We start from the raw sequence: 16,887 nt of genomic DNA on the forward strand, positions 1-16,887 counted from the left end.
GACACACGCACACACACACACACACACACACACACACCATCACTGAAGCTCAACAGTAATCAGCTCAGTGACACACACAATCTGTGGGCACGTATTTTCCATTTTCCCCATCGTTTATTTGGGGGTGGGGAAGGGTGGGGTGTCTGTTGAGGAGGTCAGAAAATGAAAGTAATACCTCTCTCCTCAACACTGAGAAACAGAAAAATATCAGCGAAGGAAAGAGAACTCTAGAGTGTTGTCGGAGTGAGACATTCTCGTCTGTGGAAGAAACTTTCGAAGTTCATTATTTCTTCGAGGCAGACTTAAGTATTATATGTGTGCTGCGTTTGCATTATTTTATACTGTGCTTTGTGTGCATGGTATTTGCTATCTGTTTGTCGTCGTGGTCTAAATTTTGTTGCAAAAATCCACGTTTTATGCTTGAGCGTCTCGAAACTAGCTGCTCTGGTGAGTAGTTTCGAACTCGAGTTGTTCTCTGAGGAACGCACGCAAACGCGCGTGTTTGCGTTCGCTTGTGTGAGTTCGTGGTTTTTTTTATGGTTAAAAATTATGACGTGTTTACGTGAATTATGAACGGCAGTTTGTGTCACATATTTCCTGTAAGCTACGCCCATCTTCCTGTGCCTACTTTCGATTTTGCATGTAAAAGTGGGCGAGAGATGGTGGGAGTATATTAGTAACAGCAGTGGTGACAGTACTGACGCCAACCTCCTCCCGCTCCCTTCTTCCCCTCACAGTTTCCCCATCTGCTATAACAGCAACAACAGCAAGACGGATTCACAACCTCACCAGATCAACTTGTTGTTTTATATATTATATGCTCCTAATTTCGCATTTATTTAGTGGTTTATAGTATACATGACATTTACCAAATGTTTTTCAATTGGAGCAGAATTACTGCTCCAATTTGAATATTTTATCCAATGAACTGACATTGTCTCACTTATACTTTGCTTTTAACAATGCATATGCATCCATGTTTGTTCAAAGTGTGGAAGTAGATTGATAACTTACAGGTTTTATAAGGGACTGTATTTGAAAACTGTAAAGAACAGAGTTGTTTATTTACACTAGTTATACAGAGTTGATGATGTTCAGACTATGTTTTGTTTCTCCAGTCGCAAGAACCTTGGCTCATTACAGATTTAATTGGTGTGTTTGCTGCACATGGGGAAGTAGTGGAGTTTGTATCAGTGACCCACTGGCAAAGGCCCTTAATTGAGGTCAAGTTGTTCGCTACCTCACATGGTAAACATGTTGCTCATGATCATGTGAAGTGCCTTTCGCTTTTCTTAGCCATGTGATTTGAGAGCTGCTGAGTGAGTATTTTATATTGCTCTTGATGTTGTGCATAGTCTGTCAAGAGGTGGTACAACATACATGTCAACAAAATCTGATGGGTTTTTTTGTTTTGTTTTGTTTGCTTAAGTTTAAAAGATGTAGGCAATTATAGATTAACTTAGATTGCTTTGTTTGATGAAATACTAGCTAGCAGACAAACAGTTCTAATATTTCTCATTAGATCGATCACTTTTATTCAGTGTGCATCTGGCTGTTTAACTCATTTGTATTCCAAAACTTGATGCATTAAGCTTTTTCTATTTTAACTGTTCTGCAAAATAATTCATCTTTTTGTAAGAGATAGAAAAAAACTTCTCAACATACTGTTATTGTGTATGTTGTTGTTTCAGCCATATAAGAAGATGCTAAAACAAAGAGCATTGTTGTTGTTTGTTTGTTTCAGGCCATATAAGAAGATGGCAGAACACAAGACATTAGTTTTTCTCCTCATTCTTCTGGCCATTGTGTTGGTCATTCTGTCAACATTCAGATGTAAGCGGCCATTGACACAGACGTTTGTGCTCACAAGATACAGAAGTGATTCTGGGTGGAGTGGGCCTTGGCAAATGGACATACACAGTCAAGGGGCAGAATCCCAAGAAAGCAAAAGGCCACCATCACTTGCTGATGGCAGAGCAGAGTTTGAGGATCAAGGAGGCAGCAAATTGCATCAAGATGGACAGTCAGAAGATGTGACTGCTGGTGCTGTGCCGGTTTCACAGCAAGGTAATTTCTGTGCTGTTGTCTTCTGTGTTTTGGGGCTTCAACTTCCACTTGTGTGTGTGTGTGTGTGTGTGTGTGTGTGTACACACAAGTGTGTTTTTATGTGTGTGACCATTTTTATCCCACCATATAGGCAACCATACTTCATTTTGTGGCTGTGCATGTGGGATATGCTCTTGCTTCCATAACCCACCAAAGGCTGACATAGATTCCAGGATCTTTTAACATGTGTGTTTGATGTTGTGTGTGTATATACTCATGAAGAGGGTTCAGGCATCCACCAGGCACCAGGTCGATTGAGATTCAAATGCAGGAGCCTGAAAGTGAAAGAAATTCAATCAGTCTCTGTGTAATTGAAGCACTCAATCCATTCCATATCTGTATTCTGCGAATCCACATTTATTTCTTCCATGTGTGTTTTTTTGTGTGTGTGTGTGTGTGTGTGTGTGTGTGTGTGTGTGTGTGTTTGTGTGTATGTGTACGTGCATGTGCATGTGTGTGTGTGTGTGCGTGCGTGCGCGCACGCATGTGTGTGTGTTTGTGTGTGTGCATATGAGTGCGTTTGTGTAGATGTGGGTGTGTATGTGCATGTGTATGTGTGTGCATGTGTGCATGCATTTGTATACATATAAGCGTATGTGTGCATGTATGTGTGTGTGTGTGTGTCTGCTTTCTGCCTGTTGTAAAGTGCTGAGAGGTTTGAAAGCGCTGCATAAATGTACATTTATTATTATTATTATTATTATTATTATCAATATTATTATTACTATTATTGTTGTTATTATTATCAGTTACATCTGGGATCGACATAAGCTTACAGTTGGGCCAACTATAAAGCGAGAGTTGAATGATCAGTGGTTTCTTCACTGCAATGGAAATTCATTGACAGTTTAGTCTTTTGTGAATGACTATGACTCTCAAAGTAGGAGGCAAGATTGCACTGGCTCTTAGTCAGTGCTGCAGCCTTGGGGGATAGTTGACCTTTGGGGACCATCCCAATGCCAGTTGTCCTAAAGCCCTCTTGGCCAAGAGAGTGGGGATGTAACTTGGGTAAGACACTCTCCACAACAGTCAGATTCTAGCCCAGATTGTCAGGACTGCAGTTTCCTCCTTTGCTGTCCTAATGGTCCACTTTTTTTTTTAAGGCCTGACTAAGCATGTTGGTTTACGCTGCTGGTCAGTCATCTGCTTGGCAGATGTAGTATAGCATATATGGCTTTGTCCGAACACAGTGACGCCTCCTTGAGTAACTGAACTGAACTGTCCTGATGGTCATAATCGTGCATGATTGACTACAATTCAATCATATAAATCATTTGAAACTGTGCAGGGAAAGCTGTGTTTGGGAGCAGGCTGTGTTACATGGGGCAGGACTCATCAGAGGATTTTTTCCCCTGTGGGGCGGAGCAGCTGGGACCCCGACTTTTGCCATGGAACGTCAGTGTGATTGAAACTTCTGTGTGAGTGTCACCTGTGATGTTCTGTCTCACAACGTGACTTTCTGCAGCTTGACTCATTTGATTGGGTGTGTTTCTTCTGTGTTCATGTGTGTACAGTACAGCTGAGTGTGCAGAGGTTAGAAAAAAACACATCTTGGTTTAATATTTCATGGTGGTCTACAGTACTCTGTGTGTGTGTGTGTTTTATCTTCAGTTTAACGTCTATTCACTATAAGTGTTTTTAGACGGAAAGGAGTAAAGAAGTGGATAAAGGAAAGGGAATGCATGTGAATATTAGTGTAAAAAAAAAAAAAAAAAAAAAAAAAAATTCATGTTATGTAACAGAGGAAAAGTATATTATAAGAAAAAGATCTAAAGAGATTGTGGTGTGTATTGAATGAGGTGTCATGGGAAGGAGAATATGTATATGCATATCAACAAGTATCAACCTATAACAATGTAAATATAAATAACAACATTAATTATAACACATCAAAGGAGGATACCAACTGGACTGGAGTTTAAAATTTCCGAAAACATTCTAAGCAATGAATAATCATTCAAAATCTTTTCAGTGGCTAATGAAATATTGGAAGAAACGTCATCAACTACATCTTTAGGAATTAACGGTCTTATGCTCGGACAATGAATGAGTAGATGACTTACAGTTATTTGCTTACCGCATATACATTTTATATTTTTAGAAAATTTTGTACGAAAGGCATTTAAACGAATTCTATACATTAGACTTGTAATTTGTCTTGAATGTGCTGCTGGTGTCAAATTTAGGAAATGTTTGGGATTAGCTGCATTCTTTGTGTTTACACAACATTGGTAATATTGATTATTTGAATCTATAAGTAATTTCTTAAATCGATTTCTAGAGACATTTTCTATACAACTAATGTATTCATGTAGATCTAACTGGATGTCAAGTTGTATTGCGCCTTCGAAATTACGTGCTGCTCTTCTAGCTGCTTGGTCTACCCACTCATTTGAAGATATTCCACAGTGCGAAGGTACCCAACAGAAAGTTAATTTAATGCCCTGTTTTGTCAGTTGGTGAATAATATGTTTTATTTCCATTGTCATCTCTATTCGCTTCTTTGAATTTGGAGATTCTATAGCTTTTAATACTGACTTCGAGTCTACACATAATAGAATTTCACTGACAGTTTTCGGAATGTCTGAAATATAATTTAAGGCCATAAGTATGGCTATAAGTTCAGCTGTGAAAATGGAATATTGTCTTCCAATATAGTATAATTTTTCTAATCTAAATGAAGGAATTACAAAAGCCGCTCCTGAATTACCATCTTCTAGAACAGATCCGTCTGTGTATATTTTTAGATAATTAGAATATTGATTTTCTATATGGGAGAGCACTTCAGGTTTTAACAAAAATGGTGACTGGTTCTTGGATAAATCTGTATAATCCATGTCAAAGGTAGCTTTACACTGCTCCCATTCAGGGACTGGTGAAAAAGTAGGTATTTTTGCAATTTGCTGGTCTCTTGATTCCGTAGCACTAATGATATCTGATGCAAATGTATTGATGGATGTCATAGACTGTATCGTCTTAGCTCGTTTAGGAAAATCTTTTTGTGAACTTAAATTAACTTCTTCTTTTGAAAAGGTTTCATATGCTAAAGATTTGATAACGAATTTCGCGGCTGAAGCTTTCCTTTGTTCATCAAGAGATAAAACACCTGCTTCTCTGTAGGTCCCTAAATTTGATGTAAGAATGGGCACACCCAGAGCAAGTTTATAAGCCTTACAATCGATGCTTTGCAGCTTCTTTAACAAATGCAGTGGAGCACTGAAAAATACCTCTTGAGCGTATGTCAAGCGTGAACGTACGAGAGAGGTTGCGAGAGATATCAACGCTTTGGTATCTTGCCCCCAGTGCTGTTTACTAATTATTTTAAGGAAATTTAGACCTTTTCTTGCTTTGTTTAGTATATAGTCAATATGATAATTCCACGAAAGCTTTGAAGAAATATAAACTCCCAAAAATTTAACATATTGTGTATATCTGATGATAGAACCATTTATTGTAAACACAGGGAGCTTTTCTGGGTCTGATCCTGTGTTAAATAGCATCATATTTGTTTTTTCTAAGGACAATGATAAGCCATTTTCCGTCATAAAGTTGCTGATTTTATCAAGTTCCCGCTGGTATATTTTCCTTATGTAATTCAGTGTCCTAGTAGGCGTTTTATTTTTCATTGTCACCTTCATCCATAAACAAATGTCATCAGCAAATTGAACCAAGACTGTATCTTTAGCTAGCTTGTTAGGTAGATCTGCTAATAATATATTGAATAAAATTGGCGAAATTACTGATCCTTGTGGTAACCCCATATGTAATTGTCTGGGGTTTGAGTAGGTGTTTCCTATTCTTACTTGTATAAATCTATCTGATAAGAAACTTCTGATATAATCATACATGTTGCCTGTGATACCGATATTTTTCAGTTTATATAAAAGTCGAGCGTGCCACACTTGGTCGTATGCTTTTTTCACATCAAAAAAAGTCGCTAGTACGTTTTTTCGCCTTGCAAACTGTTGCTTTACCTGTGTAGTCAGTTTGACTAGATGTTCTGTGGAGGATCTACCTTTTCTGAAGCCAGCTTGGTTTACAGGAATTACACTATGCTTCTCACAATAATGAACAAGTCTTTTTAGAACAATTTTTTCCATTAGTTTGCATACATGCGATGTTAAGGCAATCGGTCGATAACTGTTTTTATCTGTTCTGCGTTTGCCCTGTTTGTGTATTGGGACAACAATTGATTGTTTCCATACAAGAGGAATGTCACCATCAGACCAACATTTCTTTTAAATGTGTGTGTGTGTACGCGCATGTGTGTATGTGTGTGTGTGTGTGTGTGAGTGCGTGCCTGTTTGCGTGTGTGCATGCATGTGTGTGTGTGTGTGTGTGTGTGTGTGTGCCTGTTTGCGTGTGTGCATGCATGTGTGTGTGTATCTCTGTGTGTTTCTGTATACGTGTGTGTGTGTGTGTGTGTGCCCTTTAGCAGCAATCTCTTCCATACTGCTGGCATAGATTTGATACACTTGAGGCCAGCTACATTTCCGTGAAATGACCGGTTTGAAAAGGAAGCCCATGCTGATTGCAGGTTACCCCCCCTGATGAAGCTGTTCCCAGAGATTGGCAACGGCCACGTGGCCACGGTGATCCAGAGCGACAGCATCTTCATGAATGGCTTGTACAACGGTGCCAACGTCACAAGTCATCGCGCCCGCATCCCCTCCACCGCGTCCATTCTGATCAAACTCACTGTCCCCTCTGGGCCCCCTGTGGTCATCCGGTTCCGTTTTGATGTCGGAAGAGGTCAGTTGTTTGTGTGTTGTATTGTGTTTCTTCTTTTGTTTGTTGCAGCATATTCCTCTGCGTGAATTTCAGGCTGCTGTTCCTGGCGCGGAGGGTTTATTGCCACAGAGCAGCGCCACCTGGAGAGAGAAGAGGGAAAGAAAGAAAAGTCACGTCTTGCAAGGGAAGCAACACTTTTCGGTGGACCAAAACAAAATTCTGGTTAAAAGATAGGGGGAAAAAATCAAGCTGTCTTGTTTACGTTCGTGAACACTGTTTCATGTCTGTACAAGGTATTTTCATCATGAAAGTAGTTTTGTTTTCTTCTTCATCTTCATCTTTCTTCTTCATCTTCTTCTCATTCGTTTTTGGTCTGTTTACCACAAGGTGATGTAGACATACACACATTCATTCATGTCGGCACACTGACACACACACTCACACAAGACGTGTGGAGAGTGGGTGAGGAGTCAGATGTGGGAAGTGAGGTGGTAGATATTGAAAAAACAACACACACACACACACACACACACACACACACAAGAGAGAGAGAAAAAACACACCAACAAAACAAGACAAGAAACCCCCAGATAACAGTGAAGTGGTAGGGCATTGGCTAGAGGAGTCATCAGTCATATGAAAATAGAAGAAATGACAACAAACTACCCATCACCACAGAGTAACGTAAGACCTCAGTTACTGATGTTACAAAATTGCTGTCAGCAACAGGAGTGTTCAACAAGTACCCATCACCACAGAGTGACATAAGGCCTTAGTGATTGATGTGCAAAATTTCTGTCTGCAACAGGAGTGTTCAACAAGTACCCATCACCACAAAGTGACACATAAGGCCTCAGTGATTGATGTGCAAAATTTCTGTCTACAACAGGAGTGTTCAACAAGTACCCATCACCACAGAGTGACACATAAGGCCTCAGTGATTGATGTGCAAAATTTCTGTCTACAACAGGAGTGTTCAACAAGTACCCATCACCACAGAGTGACACATAAGGCCTTAGTGATTGATGTGCAAAATTTCTGTCTACAACAGGAGTGTTCAACAAGTACCCATCACCACAGAGTGACACATAAGGCCTCAGTGATTGATGTGCAAAATTTCTGTCTACAACAGGAGTGTTCAACAAGTACCCATCACCACAGAGTGACACATAAGGCCTTAGTGATTGATGTGCAAAATTTCTGTCTACAACAGGAGTGTTCAACAAGTACCCATCACCACAGAGTGACACATAAGGCCTTAGTGATTGATGTGCAAAATTTCTGTCTACAACAGGAGTGTTCAACAAGTACCCATCACCACAGAGTGACATAAGGCCTTAGTGGTTTATGTTGCAAAATTTTTGTCTACAACAGGAGTGTATGACTTAGCGATTAGCGATTGATGTTGCAAAATTTCTGTCTACAACAGGAGTGTATGACTTAGCGATTAGCGATTGATGTTGCAAAATTTCTGTCTACAACAGGAGTGTATGACTTAGCGATTAGCGATTGATGTTGCAAAATTTCTGTCTACAACAGGAGTGTATGACTTAGCGATTAGCGATTGATGTTGCAAAAATTTCTGTCTACAACAGGAGTGTATGACTTAGCGATTAGCGATTGATGTTGCAAAATTTCTGTCTACAACAGGAGTGTATGACTTAACGATTAGCGATTGATGTTGCAAAGTTTCTGTCTACAACAGGAGTGTATGACTTAGCGATTAGCGATTGATGTTGCAAAGTTTCTGTCTACAACAGGAGTGTATGACTTAGCGATTAGCGATTGATGTTGCAAAGTTTCTGTCTACAACAGGAGTGTATGACTTAGCGATTAGCGATTGATGTTGCAAAGTTTCTGTCTACAACAGGAGTGTATGACTTAGCGATTAGCGATTGATGTTGCAAAGTTTCTGTCTACAACAGGAGTGTATGACTTAGCGATTGATGTTGCAAAATTTCTGTCTACAACAGGAGTGTATGACTTAGCGATTAGCGATTGATGTTGCAAAATTTCTGTCTACAACAGGAGTGTATGACTTAGCGATTAGCGATTGATGTTGCAAACTTTCTGTCTACAACAGGAGTGTATGACTTAGCGATTAGCGATTGATGTTGCAAAGTTTCTGTCTACAACAGGAGTGTATGACTTAGCGATTAGCGATTGATGTTGCAAAGTTTCTGTCTACAACAGGAGTGTATGACTTAGCGATTAGCGATTGATGTTGCAAAATTTCTGTCTACAACAGGAGTGTATGACTTAGCGATTAGCGATTGATGTTGCAAAATTTCTGTCTACAACAGGAGTGTATGACTTAGCGATTAGCGATTGATGTTGCAAAATTTCTGTCTACAACAGGAGTGTATCACTTAGCGATTAGCGATTGATGTTGCAAAAATTTCTGTCTACAACAGAAGTGTATGACTTAACGATTAGCGATTGATGTTGCAAAGTTTCTGTCTACAACAGGAGTGTATGACTTAGCGATTAGCGATTGATGTTGCAAAATTTTTGTCTACAACAGGAGTGTATGACTTAGCGATTGGCGATTGATGTTGCAAAGTTTCTGTCTACAACAGGAGTGTATGACTTAGCGATTAGCGATTGATGTTGTAAAGTTTCTGTCTACAACAGGAATGTATGGCTTAGCGATTAGCGATTGATGTTGCAAAATTTCTGTCTACAACAGGAGTGTATGACTTAGCGATTAGCGATTGATGTTGCAAAGTTTCTGTCTACAACAGGAGTGTATGACTTAGCGATTAGCGATTGATGTTGCAAAATTTCTGTCTACAACAGGAGTGTATGACTTAGCGATTAGCGATTGATGTTGCAAAAATTTCTGTCTACAACAGGAGTGTATGACTTAGCGATTAGCGATTGATGTTGCAAAGTTTCTGTCTACAACAGGAATGTATGGCTTAGCGATTAGCGATTGATGTTGCAAAATTTCTGTCTACAACAGGAGTGTATGACTTAGCGATTAGCGATTGATGTTGCAAAATTTCTGTCTACAACAGGAGTGTATGACTTAGCGGCTGATCTTCAAAAAATTTTTTTTACTGCACAGGAGTGTTCTCTGAGGTTTACACTGGGCGGGGGTTCATTGTGGAGTTGCGGCGCTACGCCCACCGCCTGCTGTCGCGGCTGTTGGTGACGGAGGTGGTGGTGACCAGAACCACCTCTGCCCTCCCCATCACTGTGTCCTTCATCGTCAACACCGGCAGGGATTCCGACGACATCCACTTTGTCCAAGAAAAACCAGGGTAAGTTGCTTGAAAGTTTAGTGAAAAATTTTCTAGACAGATGAGTTGAAGAAAAAACACACACCAAAAACAGTTTCAGTTTCAGTTTCACTTTCTCAAGGAGGCGTCACTGCGTTCGGACAAATCCATACACGCTACACCACATCTGTTGAGCAGATGCCTGACCAGCAGCATAACCCAACGCGCTTAGTCAGGCCTTGAGTGCATGCTTACATATTTGTGTACCTATGAAAGTGGATTTCATTTTACGTAATTTCGCCAGAGGACAACACTCTCGTTGCCATGGGTTCTTTTTCAGTGCGCCAAGTGCGTGCTGCACACGGGACCTCGGTTTATCGTCTCATCCGAAAGACTAGACGCTCAGTTTGATTTTCCAGTCAAACTTAGGAGAAAGGGCGAGAGCGGGATTCGAACCCAGACCCTCACGGACTCTCTGTATTGGCAGCTGAGCGTCTTAACCATTCTGCCACCTTCCTCTCCTAAAACAACAACAGAGAGGTGATGATTAAAAGAAACTAGCTAATGAGTTAAAAAGAAACAGTGTTGGTGAGTTAAAAAAAACAACAACACAGAGTTGATGAGTTAAAAGAAACAGGGAGTCCTTTCAAAATCAGTTTCAAAAGACTTGTATTATCTGCTTCAACAGTTCAATACAGAAAATTTTCTTTGTGCTAATTCAGATGCTTGTGAACAGATAGATAAGTGATGTGAAAATAAATGAATAGCTGGTACACCCTTCAGTTTGGTAAACAACTGTCTTCTGTTTATTTGAGACTTGGGTGCTCAGGTTGATCAAGGAATGAAAGTGAAATTTTAACACTTTGGCCGCCATTGTCGCCTTTCAGCACCCACCAGGAAGACCGCCAATGTCGCCAAAAGGCGACCGATTAGGGTAGGTCATTCATAAACCTGCCACTCTTGTTTTGGGGAGGTTTGAAAGGCCATATTTTGTGCATGTGACTAGGGGAATCCCCTTGTATCGATTGATGCCATCTTTTCAGTACTTCTGCAAGTTTTTGAGTGAATTTATTATAGTTTTATCCGCAACTTCAATCTTTTCATTTTCTGAAATGGCTGCATCGACGAGCAGACAACGCTACGTCGCAACTGAGCAAGTTATCGAGCAACTGAGACTGCAGCCAAGCCAGCAAAATGAAGATTTGAGCGAAGAGTTCTCATATGATGATGAAGAAGTTTCATTGTTTGAGAGGGAGAGTGATAGTGATGGTGACTGGGCACCGAGCCAAGTACCAGGTCGCTATCGTACGGGACGTGGCCAGATGAGTGGAGCACGTCTTCCTGCTACGGCCACCACATCAGCAGCTGTGAGTGACAGTGATAGAGAATGGGAAGTGTGTGTTGCTCAAGTGGCAGCGTCTGTGTCACGTCGGAAACCAACAACACAGCGTGGCCGTGGGTCAAGCTCGACTACACACCAACAACCAGAAAGCAAGGGGGCATGGTAGAACAGCTGTGCCAAGCCCTGATTTGTTTCAGTGGGTGTTGTACCACATGGATGATCCGTACTGTCTTGCAGAATGGCTTCCAAATTTTACTAAGAAAACAGGTAAGAGCTGTGTGTGTGTGTGTGTGTGTGTGTGTGTGTGTGTGTGTGTGTGTGTGTGTGTGTGTGCTCGCATGTGTTTGTCACTGAGAGAGTGTGTGACTAAGATTAGGTTGCACTTATTTTTGATATGGACAGATCAGAGGTGCACTGTTCATTCACTAGTAGCACATATAAAATTATGTGTGCATTGTATCAGACAGGTGGAAGACATTGAAGAGCAAGAGCAGTATGTTTATTTACCGCACAAATATTTCATGTCAGTTTTTTTTTCTTGTGAAGATAATGGAGATACACTGTGTAAAACAATGCCTGTGTAAAAATTTATGTTTTTTCTATTTGTTCACTTGTTATGAATATAATGATTAATATTTTTTATTTGCAGTATTTATCATTAGCTGATAATAAATCAGCTGCTATATAATTATTACTGATTGTATTTTACCTTTTTTTTTCGCTCGTATGTTCAGGTGTCCTTGTCAACTTCCATCCAGTGGACTTCTTTATGCTTTTCTTTCCAGAATCAGCATTCCAACTCATGGCTGACCAGTCTAATCTGTATGCAGACAAGCTGCTGTCAGGCATCACTGGACTCAGTCAACATTCAAGGCTGAATGCTGCCAAAGACATCGCTGTCCCTGAGATGAAGGCATACACAGCACTTCAGATCGCGATGGGGCTGTGTTGTAAGCCTGAAATCGAGGGCTACTGGTGGACGTACTGGCTGCTCAACCTGCCATTTGGAACCGTAATGTGCAAGAAGGCAGTGTGTCCCACTCTGTGCTTTGAACTGTATCATACTGTGGAGGACTACACAGTACAGGAAAGCAGCAGCAACCAAAATTCACGGTCTCCAACGGTGAACAGTTCAGACCTGTTTACATATTTGTATACATATTTTACCCCCATTCATTTATTTTCTGACTTCAGTAATATTTCATTTTCATCAGATAGTTGTAAAGTGTATGTATAGTTCCACCACAGTAAGATATTTCAAGTGAGGACACTGTGAAACCTTCAAGTGAAGTGACAGAAATCATCATTTTTCTACAAAAACGCAAGTTCATTTTGTGTGTTTCCCATGGATTATGTTCTGGATTACACCATTGCATGGGAAATATAGCTGTACTGAAGACTTCAGCTGGTGAGTTTGCTTTGTTTTCAACTGTATCGCAGTGATGTTTGTGTTGTACCTGTCTTTGTGTCTGTAATGTGTCAAAGTGCAAAATTTGTATTGGAACCCCCCCCACCCCACCAAAAAACATAATAATTAACACAAAAATCAAAATGTTTCACTTGTACCAACATCATTTATTGCACCAAAACAAAAATTTCATCATCCCTCTTACTAAAAAAAAAACAAAACAAAAAACAAACAAACAAAAAAACCCCCCAAAAAACCCAGGAAGTCATTTTGTTCAAAATCAAAAAAGTTATAGTAATTTGGAATCGGTAGGTGTAATTTCTTGTTCTTTCTTGAAAATCAGCTGGTGCCAAGAAGTGTTGCACTCTAAACTCGCTGGTGTTGAAAGGGTTAACATGAAAGGAAATGATTTGAAATTTGAAGACCACATCAGTTCAGTTCAGTTGAGTGGTTTTCAGTCAATGTCTCTTTATCTGTTGGTGATATTAGACGGAAGCTCACATTGTCAAACGTTTGCAGAAATTCTGCCAATACAGTGTCCACGAGAGTCTGAGTTCGATTCCCAGTCTTGCCCTTTCTCCCAAGTTTGACTGGGAAATCAAACTGAACGTCTAGTCATTCGGATGAGATGATAAACTTGGCACACTGAAAAAGAATTGTAAGCGTTGTCCTCAGGCGAAATTCTGCAGAAGAAATCCTCTCTGATAGGTACACAAATATATACGTGTGCACTCAAGGCCTGACGAGTGCGTTGGGTTATGCTGCTGGTTAGGCATCTGCCTAGCGGATGTGGTGTAGCATATGTGGATTTGCCCAGACACAGTGATGCCTCCTGGAGAAAGTGAAACCCATGGCTGTGCAGAGTGTGGACAGGCCGCACCAAAGAGGCAGAGTACCCGGAGGTGAACGGCACCACCCCGGTGACTGTTGTCTATTCCCTGGTGCCTCCGTTCATCACGTTTGGGCCATCTGTGGAAGGCACCGCCACCTTCTTCACCTCCGTCGGCACGTCGAAGGCAGATGCCATGAAGTACTTTATGGAAGGTGAGTTTGTACAGAGATGCCAACTGTTACGATTTCGCTGTATTTTGTTACACTCGGTCGCAGTTTGTTCCAATGTTACGCCAACATCAAAATTGTTCTGACAAGTTCATTTTGGACTACATAGCATGGTCACATGCTTTCCTGTCATGACATTACCCAGACACTCTTGACCAGTTGATCACGAGGCCAGGGCAGTCACTACTAACCTTGGTCTCATGTGATGATAGTCAGCTGATCATGTGCGTGTTTACATTGAAACAGCATTGAGTGGACCAATCAGCTATTGTAGCAGTTACACCGTGTTGCAGGTAGGCCCAAGTGTTTATATGCCTTGTAGATAAAATGTATGTTTGCTGATGTGGCTCGGAGTCCGAGCGTTCCTACCAAATTCAAAACGTTCCTACCAAATTTCTTGATTGTTCCTACTAACACTTGACAGGGGTTGGCATGTCTGGTTTGTACCAGTTTCACCTTTTTGGGGGGATGCGTCATGCTGTCTCTCTCTCTTTTTTGACCATACTGATGAGAAACCCAAATAAGAACATGGTTAAGAATTTAGCCAGGTATTTATTTAAAGTGTTTAAGAGGTGTGTGGATGTAATTAAAGAAGCAGATGATACTTTCTGATTGCTTTTAGTTTGTGTGAAGAACGAGTCAACTGGTGCAGTTTTCATCTTTGTTTTCGTTATCAGTGTTGTATTTTGTATTGGGATCCCTTTCAGAAGGGGCTGTGGCTTTTACTGAATGAATTTTCTTTTTGTTTTGTACTGCTTCATTTTCTTTCTCTCACACTCCTACTCACTCTCTTTCTCACCTGTTGACTACATCACTTCGCACAGCACGTGGCACAACATACACTGTATCTCAACCTTTGGAACTTGATTGAAAAGTTACAACCCTATGAAGAACTGTTAGGATCAAAGGAGTATATTTTCTTTCTTTTTATTTCCTTTCTTTCTTTCTTTCTTTTTTATGCAGTTGTTTCGATTTTTATTTGAAGGAGGAGTCCAAGCATGTGGGTTGATCCATATATGCTGCACCACACACATCTGCTGAAAAACAACAACAACCAAATATAAAAAATAACAACAAAAAAACAAACAAAAGCAGGCAGATGCCTAACTAATGCATAGACATGTATGCTGGTCAGGCCTTGAGCATTACCTCACTTGGGAGATGATACAATACCTCATTGAAACCTGCTATGTATGTCTTCTTCTTTGTTCATGGGCAGCAACTGCCACGTTTGCTTGTATGTTTGAGTGTGGCTTTTACATGTTTGACCATTTTTACCCTTCCATGTTGGCAGCCATACTCAGTTTTCAGGGACATACTGGGTATGTTATTGATTTCCATAACCCACTGAATGCTGACATGGATTACAGGATCTTTCACGTGCGTATTTGATGTTCTGCATGTGTAGATACATGAAGGTTCAGGCACAAGCAGGTCTGCATGTATGTTGACGTGGGAGATGGGAAAAATCCCCACCCTTAACCCACAAGGTACACCAGGATGGAACTGGGGAAACTTGGGCTGGAGAATCCAGGGCTCTAACCATTTGGCCACTGCACCCCTGGATCCATGAATGTCAAGTCTGACGGGCACACTAACTGAAAGCTTAAAGCGTTGGACTTTCAGTTTGAGGGTCCTGGGTTCAATCCTGGTGGTTGAAGGGCGGGGAATTTTCCAATCTCCCAGGTCCACATTTGTGCTGACCTGCTAGTGCCGTAATTTCCTTTGTGTGTATACACATGCAAAAGGTTAAGTATGCATGCTAAAGATCTTGTAATCCATCCCATGTCAGTGTTTGATGGGTCATGGAAAGGCGAACATACTGAGCATGCTCACACCTGAAAATGGTTGCCTTAGTGGCAGGGTAAAAACGGTCACACACACACCTAAACGTCCACTCAGATATACAGATGAAAATGGGAGTTGCAGCCATTGAACGTAGTGAGAGAGAGAAAAAAAAGTATGTTAAGTATGACAGTTTGATTTTTTTTCTTATATGTGTTGAAGCTTTTAATATGATGTTGTTAACATTGTTGACAGGTAAGGCACGGGTTAGTAACGGCACATTGTTTTCGTCACACGTCAATGCGTGGGAGACGCTGTGGCAGCAAGGTCGCATCGAGATGACGGGGAATGATTCCTTGGCTTTGGCCACCAACGCTGCCATGTATTACCTTCTGAGTGCCCTCCCTTTGAAAGCAGACGCTGACTGGCCGTTTGTTGGCATGGCACCAGGGGGGCTGGCTCATGGAAGTAAAGACCGGGTGAGCATCAATGTGATTTGTGTCTGGTTGCATTGTATGGTATTGTATGGTTCTGAAACCACCCTGTGAGATGCCAGGGGTGCTTTCAGTATAATTAGCATCCCTGCGTTGTGGAAATTCTGTGCTAGAAATTTCCTCTCTTCTGTTGCTCTTTTTGTGTCTGCCCTTTTCCCCCTTCATTGTTGTCTTATTTTTCTGCCTTGCCAGTCCACTTCCCTTTCCTTTTTCCAGCAAGCCTTGACACTTTCAGTCTCTCTTTTCCACATTCTGTTATGTACTGTCTGTGCTGTTTTGCCCTGATGATTAAGGGATGATAAAGGGCTGATATTCTCAGAACAGCCTAGTCTTGCCTTAAGGAGGTATTTGGTAAATATAAACTGGTAGTTTTGCAGAGTTTTTTTTTCCCCAGATGTGACAGAGTTTTGTATTTAAAGTGGTTGAATTTTTTGTTCAGTAGAGCATGTCCTGATAGGACTCTGTGTGGCCAGCTGGACTGTAATTAGCATTGTCAAATGTCAGGAATATTTTAATCAGTTTTATTTTTTGCTGCCCAATCATTCGTACTATTTCAGTGGTGTTGCTCCCATGCCACTCATTCCAAGTCCCCCAATACACGGCCACACCCGGCCTCATCTGACGCAGTCCCAGGGCAGGCTGGGAACTATTTATGTTTGGTCGCCAGGAGCCAGACTGAGTGAGTGTTGTCCCCATGTCCCTCCACTGACAGTCCCACATGAGTCTGCCGACAACGAA

The 16,887-nt window shown here is 41.0% G+C and overlaps 1 protein-coding gene across 5 annotated transcripts in view; it reads left to right on the plus strand.

The window, feature by feature from the left end:
- The first annotated feature begins 232 nt into the window (after window positions 1–232).
- Window positions 233–16,887, plus strand: part of LOC143296131 (protein-glucosylgalactosylhydroxylysine glucosidase-like) — a 28,301-nt gene continuing 11,646 nt past the window's right edge. The window contains exons 1-7 of one of the 5 annotated variants that reach the window (XM_076607918.1): window positions 233–306; window positions 1,745–2,067; window positions 3,395–3,524; window positions 6,644–6,858; window positions 9,908–10,103; window positions 13,674–13,855; window positions 15,911–16,134. In XM_076607918.1, the coding sequence (XP_076464033.1) occupies window positions 1,758–2,067; window positions 3,395–3,524; window positions 6,644–6,858; window positions 9,908–10,103; window positions 13,674–13,855; window positions 15,911–16,134 (1,257 nt within the window). In that variant the 5' untranslated portion in view covers window positions 233–306; window positions 1,745–1,757. Of the gene's footprint in view, window positions 517–686; window positions 801–1,206; window positions 1,320–1,744; window positions 2,068–3,394; window positions 3,525–6,643; window positions 6,859–9,907; window positions 10,104–13,673; window positions 13,856–15,910; window positions 16,135–16,887 lie in introns of those variants that run through there. The other 4 variants (XM_076607915.1, XM_076607913.1, XM_076607917.1 and 1 more) reach the window with 4 other exon arrangements.

This window comes from Babylonia areolata, chromosome 21, assembly GCF_041734735.1.
Source record: "Babylonia areolata isolate BAREFJ2019XMU chromosome 21, ASM4173473v1, whole genome shotgun sequence".
NCBI lineage: Eukaryota > Metazoa > Mollusca > Gastropoda > Neogastropoda > Buccinidae > Babylonia > Babylonia areolata.